The following is a 13,038-nucleotide window of genomic DNA, read 5'->3' as shown; positions in this document are numbered from 1 at the left end:
TGTCATCTCTGCAAAAAAACCACAGGAAAACTTTGAAGCCATGGAGCACAGATTTCAACGCTCTACACTGTGAGTGTTAACCCACGAGAACCCAGACCCATTTTTCTTTATATGAAAATTATGGGGGATATAAAACAGATCAAATGGATCACATGTACCCATTTCTGAAGTTGTTTTGGAAAAAGTACCCCCCGTGTCCAAGAGCTGTTACATATATGTTACAATGGGCATTTGTAGTCTCATTTTAAAGTTTGTGACATCCATGTTCTGGGTTCTTATTTAAATGTACAGTCAAACTATAAAACATTGCTCATCATAAATGATAACATTATACTTCCTGCAGAGAGCGTCACATCCTGCCTGCACCCATCTAGCCATGTTTTCATGTGAATATTTTAGAAGACGTTTTTGCAGGTGTAACTTTATTTTATATTGCAAATTGTGCAAACTGTTTTATGCTTGTTCACTATCAATGTCTTTATTTCGGTATAGCTTACAGTCTGTACTGACACAGTGCTTGTATTTGACTTACTTTATAAAACGTTTCTTTTAATTTATCTGGAGTGAATCAAATTAAATTAAAGCTAAATGAAACAACAAATGCTTTCACAATGAGCTGTCGATGGACCTCAATAACCAAATTACCACAGCACTTTATTTATTAGATCTACGTTTGCTGTTTGCATTTGCTCCACTAGGGGCGGTATGTTGGCGAGGTGGGGGTTTCCTCTGTGCAAAGATATTTTATGTGCAAGTGATAGATGCCTGTAGGGCATATTGGCAAAAAAACAACATGAAGGATTTGTTTCTTCAGCGCAGTAACATCAGCTGTTCTCTATTTCGAGTGTTGTTTAACAGTTGAGGACATGTACAGAATAGTTACTCCGAAGAAATGTATCGCTCACCGTCATGATGTGGCACCGGCTGAAGACAGGGATCCACGGCTGCAATACTTATCTCGATCACAGCATGTCATCTTTGCGGTGCTCACCAGATAAACAGTAATCTTGGTGTTTTGCTGCCGCCTGTTAGCTAGAAATCGAAATTGTTCCGTCAGAGTTTGTTTTTTTGTACTTAGCACACATTTAACTATTTATTAGGTATTTCTAAAGCTAGTTTTGACAACAGCGACGGGTGTCGTTTTCCCTGGTCGTTCAGCTGAGGGGAATTTCATCTTGTCGTTGTCCTGCCGTTAGTATCAAGAGGGATGTTACATAATGTGGCCGTAAGCCGTTGTTAGCTTAATACCGGTCTTTGTCTTTTTATTATCTAAAAAATACATCTTTACCAGTTACACCTGTTACATACGTTTACAGCAACAAAGATTGTATCTAGCAATGGGAATCAGCAGAATTTACATTAGCATAGGATATGCTACTTTTGGCACCTTGGTTGGATTTTCGGCTTTCCTGGTCTGGAATATTGCCTATAAACAGCCGTGGACGGCCGCCATGGGAGGCCTGTCAGGTATGTTAACTCACCTATAGCGTTAGCTGTAGTTTTAAAGGTTGTCGTGGTATGGAGATTTGTCTCGTTCATATGATATTGGAACATTTATTTGGGACTAATCCTTAATACCAGGCCTACACAGTCCAAACATCTCTACATAATCACTCGTATCATATAAAAGTGTCTCTGTTCTTTGTTTAGTCTCACTGAAACATTTACAACGCATAATTTCCTCTCAGTATGTGTCTGAGTTATTTTTTGTTTGCCGTTAGCTGCATGTGACTCTAATATAGGTCACACTTGTACATATGACCAGATTTGTAGCTTACCAACCCCTTTTCATCAGCGTTGTAGAGATTCAGTTCGCCAGTTTTAGTGAATGTTTTTATTTTAAGATGCACAAGATTAAGTTGTCAGTGCTCTGTAGGTGACACCAGATAAGCTCTAACCAAGTCTGCCATTTCTGCACTGCAGTTTCTTAATACTTACTGGTCAACAAATACACCAATGACCAATTCACCAAATGATTAGATGTGTCATCTGTTTGTGGAAATGGAGTAAAATAATCAGCAACAGTTTATATGTTGAGTTTCTGATTGAAGTCATGCTTTAATGACAAAAATGCCAATTATTCTGTGTGCCCTGCTACTTGGTTTAATTCAGTTTGGGTTTTTCTTTGTAGTCAGCTGAAAAGTTTTAGGTTGTGCAGCCTCAATGTAACACGAGTGTGTGTGTGTGTTTCCTTCAACAGGAGTTTTGGCGTTCTGGGCTCTTGTCACACACATCATGTACCTACAGGACTACTGGCGCACCTGGCTTAAAGGGCTCAAGTTCTTCATCACCGTTGGTGTGCTCTTCTCAGTTTTGGCTGTAACTGCCTTCATCACCTTTCTGACTCTCGCCATCACACAGAAACAATGTAATCCTCTCTCTGCTCTTCCCAGCTTTTACAGAGTAATGTTCAATATAATGGGAAATTAGAAGAAAACATTGACTGTTAACACCTTTTATGATTTTTTTTTTCCCTGTCCCACAGCTCTTACTGATCCAAGGAGCCTCTATCTTTCCTGTGTGTGGAGCTTCTTGACTCTCAAGTGGTCCTTCCTCTTGGCCTTATACTCCTATAGATATCGCCAGGAGTTTGCAGACATCAGCATCCTCAGCGACTTCTAAACAGTACTGATCTTATAGACTGTGATGAACTTTGAGGGGTTTTAGGTGTCCAGCAGGAGCTGGTCAAAGAGCATTTGTAACAAAGAGGAGGAAAAGCAGACATGGGTAGATTGAAAAGTCACCTGACTTCTGCCACATGGAATTTCACATGTTGCAGTTGCTTAACAAGCTCTATTTGTATTGTAACCTGCTCTCCCACTTTTAATGACCCACATATTGTATTCCTGTAAGTAGTCATAAGTCTAAAACTCTGAAGACTGGAGCTGCTTTTGATTGAACTGCTTGAGGAAAAAAACATGCAGGGTTTTTTTTTTAGACAGATTTTTATCTAGGAAGTGTTTGTTCTTAAAACAACTTATAAGAAACAACAAGGAAGTCCTGAAGTCACTGAAACAGGCTTTTAATTAAATAAGTTGTTAGAAACAAAGTGAAAATACTATTTGAGGTGAAATCCTTTGAAACGAAGCTAAAGTCTCCTACCTGAAGCCACTCTGCTAATGCTAGGTTTTCAGCATTTGGAGTGATTGAATGTTTGTATCCAAATGATCTTTTTCCATTGTTGCAGTTTTGAACCCATGTACTCATTATCTCTAGACAGTCCCTGTCCTAGCGTCTCTTAGCTCACTTCATTGTTGATGAATTCATTTGAGAAGTCACTTTTTTTTTTAATTCACAAACTTTATTTCCCCTGTAATGCTTTTCTTTTTATGCAAACCGAAGAAAAGGCATTCCTGTGGTTTTTGTGCTTTTCATCTTGTGTTCCACCAGGGGGCGACCTGCTTCTTTTGTCAAGACTCCATTTGAAAATTTTGGCATTCCTGTTGAGAGAAAACTCAAATGGATTTGATAAGTAATTGCACTTTAGTCTTTGATATTGATGCCATTATTTTGCACACAAATCATAATACAATGGGGGGGGGGGGGGGGGCATTTTACACATTGTTATCTGTCTCACCCTTTTTAATGTGTAACTACACTAATTATATGTATCATTTATTTTGCAGTTGTGAATGGCTTATTTCCTGCTGTTACTTGTATCTACATTTCGCCATAAGTCATGTTCAGCTGTAGTTTGGTTGATGAGAGAATGAATGTGAGAATGTTACCTGTATATAGAAACTAAACCCATTAAAGTTGCATTTATTGTCATTGACGTCACGTTGCCTCCTTGCTCTGTGCGATACCCCAACACTTCCACAGTTTCGGTGACCGAGTTGCCCCCTGAAGCCTTTCAAGCTTTTCAGCTTTTAGGCTCCACCCCGAAGGTGTAGAGAGTCTTTAGCGAAATTTGATAAGAAATCAAACAAGGGGCCAGCGCACACATCCGGGCCAAATGCCTGCACACATCTTGTTGCAACAATAAGGTACAGTGCTGCTTTTTCAGACTTCTACATTAACTAATACAGACCTTTTAACAAATAATACTAACATTTAAATAAATGTCTCAAACTCTCGAGGTCAGCTTATTACTTGCTGCTGATATTTTGAAAAATTCATCTATTCAGTTAATTTGGCAGTGACATTGTACTGGGACTTATCTGTAAGAAAGACAATTTCAGAGTATCAGAACAAAAATGTTTGCCAAATGCAAATTGTTTAATGAGTGTAAATACTGTATGTATTCTCAACAGTTTTTTTTGTTAAATAGTGAAGAATTGCTTTTGCAACTCCATCTTTATATTCATTTATTTCCTCTTGAGTTTTAGCCCTCCTGCCTAAACTATTTACGATGTAGCAAGAGATTTTTGCCGGAAATAAATTATATTTTTTTTACTCAAAATTTGTTACTGACATCTAAACACCACTGACCATGTGTCCACTGTAAATATGTCCATGTTTTTAACTGGACATATACTTCTTAAAGTTTCTTATTAAACAGATTGCAGTAGACATGTCAGCGAACTTGAGTGTGTTCATTTATTTACGTGGTGTTGAGCCAACATTTTCGCAGTCCACCAATCTGTTGGCTGATCCTTCATCCTTCAAGGTTAGATTAGAGCCTTACACTTGAAGTATGTAAGACAACATTAGTGCAGTCCTGAAGATCCCCTCAATGTTCAATTCTTGCATTTGTTTCAAATATGCAAACTTGTTTCAAGTATTGGTATAATGTCACTAACTACATTTACTCAAATACTGTATTGAAGTACATTTAGGTATTGGTACTTAACCTGAGTCTTTGTTTTTTTCATGCTATTTTAAGCTTTTACACCACCATTTTAGAGAAAAATATTGTACTTTTTACTCCACTGCTGTTATCTGAAAGCTTTAGTTACCAGTTAGTTTACAGATTAATAAAACATCAAAAGCTTGTAAAATATGTCTATATTTAAAGAAATTAAACTAACCAACATATACAAATATTGTTATGTCCAGTTGGCTGATTAATCAATTAGCTGAATGAAAATTATTTGGCAGTTAGTTTGATTAATTGTTTAAGCCATTTTACTTGCAAAAACATTTATACTAAATACTAAACAAAATTAATTTTTAATAATTTTGAGGTTTAGGTTTTGTGGAAAAAACAATCACTATTTTCTGAATTTTTACAAACCAAAAAGCCAATTGATTAATCAAATAAATAAAGAAAATAATCAGCACATCTCAACTATTATAGTACAATACTGTTAAACAGTTATCGGGGACATTTTTCTGCACAGTACTTTTACTTTCAATACCTTAAGTTAATTATCCTGTTTATGCTTATATACTGGTGCATAGTTTAGTTAAGCAACATGTTCAATGCAGGACTTTCACAGTACTTGTAAGAATATTTTAACAGTATGGTTCTAGTACTTTTAATACTAAAGGATCTGAATATTTCCTCCACCCCTGGTGGAGAGTTTAACTCATGGATATGTTTTGTAAGTTCATGTCTCTCCTTATGAACACAGTTTTAGAGCGAATGTTCGATGATCTTGTGTCTCAGTATGCTATAGCCATGCACCCGGACCGCCCACGTTATGTGATTGACAGGCCGGCATATAGCCTCCCAGACTTTGACAAAGAGTTTGACAAGAAGAGTCGACAATTCCCTGCTGGGGAGAAAGTGGAGAAACTCTTCAGGTACAGAATTACAATCACTCTGCACAGTCAACATGAACTACATGACTTCCCATCACGCAAACTCTACCTCTGAGAAGCTTTGTGTTGTGATCAAACAGTGGAGAGCCCTGTAGCTGTGACTCAACACAAAGTTTAGACATGTGTTACAGACTTTTTTCAAAGTAACAGTCAGAAAACCTGAGCTCTTCAAAGAGTTTCTGTTGTTTGCTCCCATCAGATGCTCTGTGTCGAGACTGAAGGGCTTGTTATTCAGACATCTGCCTGTACTGAGCTGGCTTCCCAAGTACAAAGTGAGAGAAAACTTGTTGTGTGATGTCATCAGCGGGGTCAGCGCCGGCACCATTCAGGTTCCTCAAGGTCGGCCCAGACTCTTCTCTCTCTGCTGCTAGATGTATAATACCTGCTGACTGAGGCTAGTTGCTGCAGTGCTGGCCCCAGTACATAACACAGTTTTTGTATTTTTCTATGTTATCATGATTTATGTGACAGTTTTAAAAAGGTTTCTGTTCCTTCCAGGCATGGCATTTGCCCTCCTGGCAAACCTCCCTCCTGTCAACGGTCTCTATTCCTCTTTCTTTCCCCTCATCCCGTATTTCTTCATGGGCACCGCTCACCAGATGGTCCCCGGTAAATCAAAATGATTTATGCAGAGTGATTTCATGTGATGACAATGATAAGTTGCAAGAGCTGTGCAGATCAGCTGCACTCAGCCCGACTCTGCCCAGTCTGCAGAATGGCAAAGAAAATGGATGTGACACACTGTTTTCTGCATCTAGGTACGTTTGCTGTCCTCAGCATTATGGTGGGAATTGTGTGTCTCAGTCTGGCCCCAGAGTCAGACTTCAGTCATTTCAATGCCACTCTAAATGCTACAGTAGTGGACACGGCCCTGATGAATGAAGTTCGTCTGGGCATATCTGGAACCCTGGCCTGTCTCACTGCAATCATACAGGTACTCATAGAACTAAAAGTTCAATCTTTTAAAATGCAAGAAATGTAGAAATTAAAGGAATGTGAGATACAGTTTTAACAGTGACACATTCACAACTTCTTCTGTCTGTGCAGATTGGTCTTGGGTTCATGCAGTTTGGGTTTGTAGCCATCTATCTGTCAGAATCCTTTGTTAGAGGCTTCATGACTGCTGCAGGTTTGCAGATCCTCATCTCGGTGCTGAAGTACATCTTTGGCATCTATGTGCCACCTTATAGTGGTCCACTGGCAGTTATATATGTACGTGACTGTTCCATATTGTAATCAAATAACTTGAATGTAGTGAGATTTGCCAATAAAATTTTGTAATTTGTATTTGTAATTTTTATTCTTTGTCACAGACTCTCATAGATATCATACGCGGCCTTCCTGACACCAACATAGCGTCATTACTATTTGCAGTGGTCAGTAGCATAGTGCTGATCGTGGTGAAGGAGTTGAGTGCACGCTACCGCCACAAGCTGCCCTTCCCCATTCCTATTGAAATCGTTGTTGTAAGTGTTTATTTGAGGAAACAAATGTGCACTTACCTAAATCTTGTTTAATAACTTGTAAACCAGATAGTTCATAGATTTGTAGACTATCATACAGTATGGCTTCCATAGTATAGAGACTGATCTCTAATCCTGTTGTACTCAGGTGGTAGTGGCCACAGCCATCTCAGGCCCTCTGGATCTCCCTGAGATCTATCACATGGACGTAGTGGGAGAAATTCCTTTGGGGTAAAACATACATCAGCATGCAACGATTGCTTTCAGTAATCAAAATTGCTAATCCAACTAATAACTAATTTTTTTCCCTATTTTTTTCCAGATTTCCAGCACCAATTCTGCCCACAGTGAGTCAGTGGGAAGACATGTTAAGTACAGCTTTTTCCTTGGCAATCGTGGGGTATGTCATCAACTTGGCTATGGCCAGGACGTTGGCAGCCAAACACGGCTATGATGTGGATCCCAACCAGGTAGAAAAACTACACATCCTATACTTGTTCAGGTCCTCTATTTTCGCCCAAGTTGCAAACACCTCATGTATGCTCTTGTACAGGAAATGTTGGCTCTCGGTTGCAGCAATTTTCTCGGGTCCTTTTTTAAGATCCATGTGATCTGCTGTGCCCTGTCCGTGACCCTGGCTGTGGACAGTGCGGGTGGAACATCACAGGTGAGTGCTCTGTTACCTCATGAAGACAGTGTAATTTCAACTGTGGTCAACCATAGTATAATTAGAGATGAAAAACTGTATGGATTACAAATAAAATAAAATAAATAAATAAGAAAATAATCTGTCAAAGTGCATCTCTGTTGCTTCCTTCTCCTAGTTTGCCAGTTTATGTGTAATGCTGGTCGTAATGATTACCATGCTTGCACTGGGAGCCTACCTGAAACCTCTTCCAAAAGTATGTGGACATAATATAGTATGATCTCAGAACCTTTAAAAATTAGACAAAGCATTTAAACACAGCTAAGACAAGAACCTAGACATAATTAGTGACCTATGTCATCTTGGTTTATCCAGTCAGTGCTTGGAGCCTTGATTGCAGTCAACCTGAAGAACACACTCCTGCAGCTCTCTGATCCCTTTTACTTATGGAAAAAGAGCAAATTGGACTGCGTAAGTGAGAACCTTGGATGCAATATTGTATTGTCTTTTTTCTATATTCACGCTTATTCTATTGTTCTTTCTCTTTCAGTGTGTGTGGGTTGTGTCATTCTTGGCCACGTTCTTTCTCAGCTTGCCGTATGGAGTTGCAGTAGGAGTGGGTTTTTCCATCCTGGTAGTGATATTCAAGACACAGTTGTGAGTAAACCCCATACAATATGCTCTGTTAATGAGCCTTAGGACAATACAACATAGTGTCATCTGTATATTAATGTATAATTCATTTTAATGATGTGTTCCTTCAGCCGTAATGGTTCGTCAGTGGTTCAGATTGTGGATACAGACGTCTACAGAAACCCAAAGGTGTACAGTAAGGTATGAAAACAAATGTATTTGTGTTGCTAAACATAATTGTTGCTAACACAATTTTTTATTTTTCGGAACTGCAGCTAATTTTTTGCAATGATTCCACAGACCATGTCAATAACAGGTGTGAAAATAGTGAACTATTGCTCACCACTCTATTTTGCAAATGCTGAAATATTTCGCCAGAGGGTCATCAGAAAGGTACAGTGAAAAAGGGCCTCTTTTGTTGTCACTCAAATTTAGCTGTGTCATGTGGTGTATTTTACATACAGTCATGTTTGTGTGTAGACTGGACTGGACCCTGGCAAACTTATCCTGGCCAGGCGGAAATTCTTAGAGAAAGAACAGAAGGAAAAAGCAAAAGAGGAGAAGAAGGACAAGGAGAACAGAAGATGGAAACTCAGATCTTTGGTTAGCATGAAGGCTCAGGTGGGATCAAGCACTGACAAACCTTTTTATTGGTCATCATTCTGCTGTTAAATTTTCCATCTTTGTTCAAAAGATTTTCTTTAAAACACCTGATTTGTTACACTTTTCTCTATTTATTTCCTCTAAATCTAGACCATAAGTCAGCTTGAACTGCAAAATAACTTTGATATGAACAATGGCAGTGCCAACAAACCTGAACCTCCCACCAGCTATGTCAACTTCTACTGCAGCGACAATGAGCTGGGCGAACCGGCGGCGGACCAAGAGTCGCCCACTCCCTCTGCTGTCACACTGGAGTCCCAGCCTATGCCCTTCCACACTCTTATCCTCGACTTGGCTGGCGTCTGTTTCATAGACCTTATGGGCATCAAAGTACTGACAAAGGTTAGAAGCTTGTTGGCAGTACGACTAAATTTCTTTCTTGAAGTAAAACAATTTTAGTAAAAATGTAGAAAACAGACTATGCTGCATGGTGACTAACCTAATTAATCTGAATCATGTTCACATTATGTGAAACTTTAGCTGACGGTTAATGTTAGCTAGAAACTAGCCAGAAGCTAACTGACTCAAGCATCATCAGAACAAAATACTTAAAGACAAACATCTAAATCTCTAAATAAAAAACATAATTACAAAAATGGATCAGGCAAATGTTGGTTACCGCAGACTGCCTCTGCACAGTGCTGTAGCTCTCATCTTCGCTAGACTTTAATATGCACTATGTAGATAAAAGTATTGGGCCACCTGACCGTTACACCAACAGGGCCTTTAATGACATCACATTCTAAATACATAGAAATCCTTGGAGCTGTAACAGTTTTAACTCTTTGGGGAAGGCTTTCCACAAGATTTTGGGGTGTTTGTAGAGGAATTTGTGCCCATTCACGCAGCAGAGCATTTGTGAGGTCAGACACTGATGTTGGACCAAAAGGTCTGGCTCACAATCTCCGCCCCAGTTCATCCCAAAGGTGTTGGATGGGTTGAGGTCAGGACTCTGTGTGGACCAGTCAAGTTGTACCACACCAAACTCATCCAACCATGTCTTTATGGAGCTTTGCTTTGTGCACCGGGGGAAACAATCGTGCTGAAATAGAATAGGGCCTTCCCCAAACTGTTGCCACAAATTTGCAAGCATAGCATTGTCCAAAATGTCTTGTTATGCTGAAGCATTAAGATTTCCCTTCACTGCAAGTCAGGGACTGAGCTCAACCCTTGAAAAACCACTCCATAAAGAGACGTGTCTGAATACTTTTGTATATGTAGTTTATTTTATCTACAAATCTAATACTGAACATATTTGTGACAAAATGTTGAGTGTGGGTGTATACAGTCATTTAATGTCTCCTTCATTTCCTACACAGATGAACTCAAGCTATGCTATGCTGGGCATTAAATTATATCTGGCTAATGTCCAAGGTAAGATCTCTAATGACTTAAGTGCATTTCACACTTATGGCTCTGCTGAATAGTTGGCATGGCAACAGAGACTTAGTCATTCATCCAACATTAACATTAAGTCCTTAGGGTCTGTGAAGGACACTGCTAGAAAAGAGTACAATTGCAAATCACAGATAGCATGTCTCCACAGATAAAGGGGTAATCCACAGTTAAAAATTAATTTAAGCATCAAATCAATGCTCTTCTCTTGGCAAATAGGATATTATTTTGTCTTTAAGCACCACATGACATACAGACAAAGTCCCTTATTATACTGTGTTCAAGCACTTGTGTGATATTTGTTGTCTTGCCTCCTGCAGCCCAGGTATATGAGGAACTGGAGGCTGGAGGAGCTTTTGAAGACGGCAGTATTGCCCGCAGTAATCTCTTCCTTTCTGTCCACGATGCCATTCTGTTTGCTCAGCAGACCACTGGAGAGAGGGAAGTCTCCCCTAAGGTAGGCCCCGCAGTATAAAATGACCTTATCATACAAATACTTTTCATAACATCACATACAAACCTCAACAGTTCAAAGGCTCTTAGGTTAGGGATGTAAGAAGAGATTAGAAAGAGTCGATTCATGCTCAACAAATCCCTCTTTAAGCACAGCTTTTGTCACCTTATCTGGTTCAACAAGGGTAAACAGAAATGTCATAAAGGTTTTTGTGACACATTAAGTGCCACAACAAACAGTGGTGTAAGTTACATCAAGGTCATGCTGCATATCACAGGCTGTGTGCTTGATTTTGGCCTCTCTATACTGAGTCAACTTTTATAGCATCTGACTGGACAGGCAGTATCTTCAGCAGTGTCACTGGTGAAAGAACAAATCTTAAATAAACAAAGTGGTCTTTAAAAGCTGGTGGCTGCACAGAATGACTTGTGGACGTGTATAGTTCACTATGAACTGTAAATGCCTCTTTTGTCTGTAAGTCTACTTCTGGTATTATTGCTGCTGCAGGCAAAGGAAGCAGGGCAGGAACTTGCCTTTGACATTGGTGAGGATCTTGAGCAGGTATGCACTATTTTGCCCATACAAACAAATGATACAAAATGCTTATTTTTATTCACCATGAAGCCATTATTCTAACCGTGGTTTTACTTTTACAGGAAATGTTTTGAGCACAAATTGCTGCAGTGAAGATGAGCAGAAGAAACAATCTAACAATAATCCTCAATGTCTGTGTAATTATGGAAATTACTTAAATTAAATTAGATTATTAAGTGCAACAATTAAATTACATTAAGCGATTGAGCTCATATTTTTTTTTTGTATCTGTCAGTTACCTGAATAAAATGTTTTACTTTGTTGTTGGGTTCAGTAATCAGCACTTGACTGCACTGACAGTAGGTGGTACATACCAACACAAGCGACCCCAATAACAAGTGAGCGCTGAGCAGATAATGAGGGGGAACTCTGAGGCTCAGTTCGCCCACCTCCCACAGTAACTGTGGCGTGAACCTGCTGACTGCGCAGTCATACAGAAGTGGTCTTGTAATTAACTGAGAGCATGCATGGCCACAGCTGTGAGGTATAGCCAGCTGAGAAGCCTGACTAAGTCCCAGTGGAGGCAAGACACTGAGAAAGGCTAAACACAAATGAAAGGAGGAATACATAGCATCAGCATTTTCATCACTTTGTTGTCTTGCAAACTCTACGAAAGACCACAGTCGCCATCATTTTCCATAAGGCAGAATAAAGTTTCAATAACCAAAATAACTTCTCATTGTTGTCGGTTGCACCAGTAGGGTGACTGCAACAAAGACAGAAATATGTGGGCCAACTAGCTTGTGTTTGAGTAGCAGGTGCTTAAAGCCCTGTGGTGTGTAGCAGCCTAGCAGCAGGCTGACGGTGGTGTTGGTATGCGTGTGATGCATGAATGGATTTATGAAGCTATTAAGAAATCATCCTAAGGTATTCTGGCGCACATCTGCTCCTCTGCTCTCCTTCCTCTCTGCAGCAAATTGGCACCACAAGTGATTACAAGGTTTCTATGGCCATCAGCTTTAATTTGGAGCTCTGGGAAAGTCTCTCATCATTTAATGTGTGTGTGTGTGCGTGTGTTTAATTTCCTCACCTGCAGCTCATCCTTCTCTTTCTTTTCTCCCTCATTGTTTTCAGACCTGCTGCAGAAACCCTTTGCTTGGGCCTGATTTAATTAATTTGAATTATGGAAATATTCAGATAGAAAGAATTAGTTCGACCATCCTATGTAGCATAGTTATGAGCCAGCATGCCACTCTGCCCTGCCTTCCTTGTCTTTAAATGTTTGAGTGCTTGACTGTCTTTTCACAAATTACGTCCTCATTATACATAAACATACGCTATGTCCCCATAGCATACAAGCTGGTGTTACATATGTAGTGTGTTTGTCCTGGAAAACAGACCAAAGTACTCAAAACAATCCCTAAAAATGCTAGATTTTTGAGTGTATTACTCAAACGTATCTCCTTCTGCACACATTTATGTCCCATTAATGCATATCACTAACCCAACTTCTTCCCTGGAGTCCATGTGCTTCCTCGTCTCGC

The 13,038-nt window shown here is 39.5% G+C and overlaps 2 protein-coding genes across 2 annotated transcripts; both read left to right on the top strand.

The window, feature by feature from the left end:
* The first annotated feature begins 770 nt into the window (after positions 1-770).
* slc48a1a (solute carrier family 48 member 1a) lies at positions 771-3,775 on the top strand. The gene is made up of 3 exons (XM_046397627.1): positions 771-1,467; positions 2,201-2,368; positions 2,486-3,775. Exons 1-3 carry the CDS (start codon positions 1,338-1,340, stop codon positions 2,620-2,622), a joined length of 435 nt encoding a protein of 144 aa, XP_046253583.1. The 5' UTR covers positions 771-1,337; the 3' UTR covers positions 2,623-3,775.
* Positions 3,776-5,526: 1,751 nt separating this feature from the next.
* Positions 5,527-11,265, top strand: LOC124063391 (solute carrier family 26 member 9-like). Its single transcript, XM_046397013.1, has 18 exons — positions 5,527-5,688; positions 5,906-6,045; positions 6,205-6,315; positions 6,465-6,640; positions 6,754-6,918; positions 7,020-7,172; positions 7,318-7,400; positions 7,492-7,639; positions 7,723-7,836; positions 7,994-8,071; positions 8,191-8,286; positions 8,366-8,472; positions 8,580-8,649; positions 8,749-8,841; positions 8,929-9,069; positions 9,202-9,453; positions 10,431-10,485; positions 10,827-11,265. Exons 1-18 carry the CDS (start codon positions 5,528-5,530, stop codon positions 10,979-10,981), a joined length of 2,298 nt encoding a protein of 765 aa, XP_046252969.1. The 5' UTR covers position 5,527; the 3' UTR covers positions 10,982-11,265.
* Positions 11,266-13,038: the final 1,773 nt, after the last annotated feature.

This window comes from Scatophagus argus, chromosome 8, assembly GCF_020382885.2.
Source record: "Scatophagus argus isolate fScaArg1 chromosome 8, fScaArg1.pri, whole genome shotgun sequence".
NCBI classification, from domain to species: domain Eukaryota; kingdom Metazoa; phylum Chordata; class Actinopteri; family Scatophagidae; genus Scatophagus; species Scatophagus argus.
Note: the sequence above shows the minus strand (reverse complement) of the source record. Positions and strands in the feature narration are given on the sequence as shown.

Excerpts from the sequence above, each read along its gene's own strand:
- slc48a1a (XM_046397627.1), top strand. The coding sequence starts at position 1,338 with ATGGGAATCAGCAGAATTTACATTAGCATAGGATATGCTACTTTTGGC. Across the intron at positions 1,468-2,200 it reads CGCCATGGGAGGCCTGTCAG|GAGTTTTGGCGTTCTGGGCT; the intron begins GTATGTTAACTC and ends TTCCTTCAACAG. Across the intron at positions 2,369-2,485 it reads CGCCATCACACAGAAACAAT|CTCTTACTGATCCAAGGAGC; the intron begins GTAATCCTCTCT and ends CCTGTCCCACAG.
- LOC124063391 (XM_046397013.1), top strand. The coding sequence starts at position 5,528 with ATGTTCGATGATCTTGTGTCTCAGTATGCTATAGCCATGCACCCGGAC. Across the intron at positions 6,316-6,464 it reads CGCTCACCAGATGGTCCCCG|GTACGTTTGCTGTCCTCAGC; the intron begins GTAAATCAAAAT and ends TTCTGCATCTAG. Across the intron at positions 10,486-10,826 it reads ATATCTGGCTAATGTCCAAG|CCCAGGTATATGAGGAACTG; the intron begins GTAAGATCTCTA and ends TGCCTCCTGCAG.